The following is a 3,356-nucleotide window of genomic DNA, read 5'->3' as shown; positions in this document are numbered from 1 at the left end:
CCACCCCTGCACGCACACATATATACACACGCAAGGTATACATACCGTATATGTTATAGGTGACCATATTTCCAGGTCCAAAAAAGAGGACACCTCTCAGGGGGGCAGTCACATGAATGGTGCCCCTCACTCCTGACCTGCAGCCCCTTGCCCTGCTGCCCAAGCAGCTCCCGCATTGCACGTGCCCACTCGCTCTCTCACACACACTCACTCACTCTCCCCGGGCTTGCTGGAGCCCATGTGGGGAGCATGTGCCCCCCAACAGCCAGTCTCCTTGCCCACTGTTCCCAGCCCCAAGCAGCAGGCCAGGGACAGCAGAAAACCTGGACATTTGCTCTTATTTCAAAAACCCGCTCAGACACAGCACAGGGGTCCAAAAAAGAGACCTGGACATACGGTATGGTAACCCTAACATATACACACATGGGAACACACACATACACATATAACTGCATTAAATGTACTCAGCAGAGAAAATAATTGCCAGGATCAGGACGGTGCTGTGAGTATTCAGCAACATGGGTGTGGAAAAGTGCAACTTTTGAGTTGCTTGCTTCATTTCCTAATGGCCCTTTTGCAAAGCTAGTGTAAAGTATATTTGAAATAGCAAAGGCTGTTAAACCACTGCAGCGGTAACTCGGTTTGCATGGAGTCCTGACCGTGAAAGGTAGGAGCAAGGCAAGACTGAGGAGCACCAGGAAGAGCTGCACATGAAACTGGAATAACAGGAGTTGCTGAGTTGCTGCATGTTACGGAAGGGAGGAGCGTTAGCAAAGCCGTGTGGGTGTTGGCATGTGACATGACAGCGGGTGTTGCAGAATAGGAGTGAAGGTGTACACGTGTGGATGTGAGGGATTGGGACAGCTGTGCCTTGGGACGGTCTGGGTGGAGCTGCATTGACCAAGTTAAGGGGTTGGAGTGGGACGTGGCAAAATTGGAATAGCAAAGGGTGCCAGAACAACCACGTTTCAAAGGATTGGTTGTGAAACCTGGAGCTGGGAGTGGGACTTGACACCTTTGTAGAAGGACCTTTTTTAAATAACCAGCATGATTTAAAAGTAAGAGGAGTCTTTTCTTTTAAATGTGTTGAGTTTAGACTTCATGGCAGTAGAGGTGCTGAGAGCATTGGCAGGAGATAGACGCAGCAGTTAAATGAATAAGTGTCCCTTGCCGTTGGCTACAATCCCTGAGTAGAGCCGTGAAGAGCTATTTACTGCATTGCAACTATACCAGATAGCCACACAGCATAAATAATGGTGCACAGGGCAAAGTCCTGCTCCCATTAGAGCTGTATTTGGGATGCACCTAATTTTTTTTTCCATACAAGTGAAGAAGATGAAACGCCTGGAAGAATATAGAGCAGGAAACAGATGATAGCTCATTATTGACCTGGGCTGGGTTTGAATTGGTGAAGTAGGCTGCCTCGAAACAAACATTCGGGACATTTCCTCCCATTGCGTTATCACTGCTAGGATTGCTGGTGTAACCGTGGGAGATAGCCTGAACAGTACTAGTGGCGTACAGCTGTACGTGCTGTATTAGCCAGCAGTGGTTGCTCAAGAAGGAAATCCTGTTTTCCCAGCTTCTCTCTGCTCAATGCAGCCTGTAATTTGTAGCCACAGGTTGTCCGTACGAGTGGTTGCAACTATTGCAGGCCTGTTCAACAAGCTCTTTTGTGGTCTTCATAGCGTTACTGCAATATGGATGCCTATCTCATGTCCGGCTCAGATCCAGGAAGCAGGGGGTTTGCAGTGGTAGCGATCTACAGAGAAGAGATACCTGCCAAATGTCTTAAACGGTGAACTATGGAAGGTCACAGATACCATGTGAGATATAAGGGCAAGAAAGGCGTGAGGATGGTTGCATTGTACCTTATCTAGCAAAGCATTTAGCAGCATTAAATGAGAGAAACCACGGCAGCTCCACGGTCGATACGAGCATACAGGGGATGCTGTGTAGCGTGGCTGTGGAAGGAACAGCAGGGGCGTTGTGGGGCTGTCCTGGAAAGAGCTATTCCAACGGCCCAGCTGCAACGCCAAAACTTTTTAAAATATATCTACCCAAAGAACCTTGTCTGCCTATGTCCTCAGACCAACACAGCTACAATCAACAACCCTTTCCCTATGATAGCTTTCTCTGACCCAGCTTATCTTCCCTCCCATAATCCTGCTCTGATCATTAGGAGTCCAGTAACCTCTTCCATGCCAAAGTGCTCTTACTTTTCTTCATCCGCAGCAAGCACAACAAAATCCTCCAGCATAGACAAGGCTACTGATGAGCTGGTGAATTCCTATTACTTCAAGGAGGTAAAAAGCTCAGCGCTATGTCAATGATCAGAAGAGGGCTGCATTCATTTGGGAGCAGCCGGCATCACCTTGTAGTTGCTACCCAGTCACTCAGTTTGGTACCTCTTATGATGCACTGGGCCTCTTGTTTTGTGGGAAATATAAAACTTTAACAGCAGCCTAAAAGTTTTGAAACAAACCTGCCTTAATACCTGAAGAATGTGAGGATCAGAGTCTTGGAAAGTATGAAAGCGTGTTCCCGGGGGTTGCTGGGTCGTTGGGGTTGTCAGCCTGAACTGATGGATGGGGCAGAACGAGGTGGACACGGGGAAGCTTGATGTGGCCCCTTAAGCCGGGTAAAGTGTGTGGGGCCTGCTAACCCTGTGCACATGTTCTCCTGCAGGATGAAAGAGTGGTGGATACAGGTGGGGCTTCTAAGTGTGCCGCTTCTGGCTGTCTACCTGCACATCCCTCCCCCAAAACTGTCCCCAGCCCTTCACTCATGGAGATCGTCGGGAGGATACTTCACCTACAAGGCCCAGAACATCTTCTACAGAGGTGAGGTTCGCCAGAGCTCTGCGTCCTCTGTGGAGCCTCTGGCATGTCTGGTCAGTCGGGTAGTCCACAGCCTGTGATCACCCAGCTCCACAGGAGGCACATCATCAGACCTCTTTAGTGCCAAAAGTGCCTTGTTGCTCATAGATTTCATAGACATCAGGCCTGGAAGGGACCTCGGAAGATCATCGAGTCCAGCTGGGGTCATAGGATCCCAGCAAGATAAGCATCCAAATTTCTTTTGAAGGCGTTCAATGGACCTAGTGCTGGATGTGGGCAGTGGGGTCCCGCAGGGCTCGGTCCTCGGGCCTGCACTGTTCAACATCTTCATCGGTGATTTGGACGAGGGGGTAAAAAGCACCCTGTTCAAATATGCTGATGACACTAAGATGTGGGGGGATGTGGGCACGCCAGAAGGAAGCAACAGGCTACAATCGGACCTAGACAGGTTACAAGGGTGGGCGGATGAGAACAGGATGGGATTCAACACAGACAAGTGCAAAGTGATGCACCTGG

At 49.5% G+C, this 3,356-nt stretch overlaps 1 protein-coding gene across 2 annotated transcripts in view; it reads left to right on the top strand.

Moving 5' to 3' along the window:
• MEST overlaps positions 1-3,356 on the top strand; it is a 23,130-nt gene that overhangs the window by 1,289 nt on the left and 18,485 nt on the right. For both annotated transcript variants that reach the window (XM_019543808.1, XM_019543807.1), the window contains exon 2: positions 2,689-2,843. In XM_019543808.1, the coding sequence (XP_019399353.1) occupies positions 2,689-2,843 (155 nt within the window). The remainder of the gene's footprint in view (positions 1-2,688; positions 2,844-3,356) is intronic.

This window comes from Crocodylus porosus, unplaced genomic scaffold (genome assembly GCF_001723895.1).
Source record: "Crocodylus porosus isolate Cpor-Errol unplaced genomic scaffold, CroPor_comp1, whole genome shotgun sequence".
Taxonomy (NCBI): Eukaryota; Metazoa; Chordata; order Crocodylia; family Crocodylidae; genus Crocodylus; species Crocodylus porosus.
The sequence above is the reverse complement of the archived record's forward strand: the minus strand, read 5'-3'. Positions and strand labels throughout refer to the sequence as shown.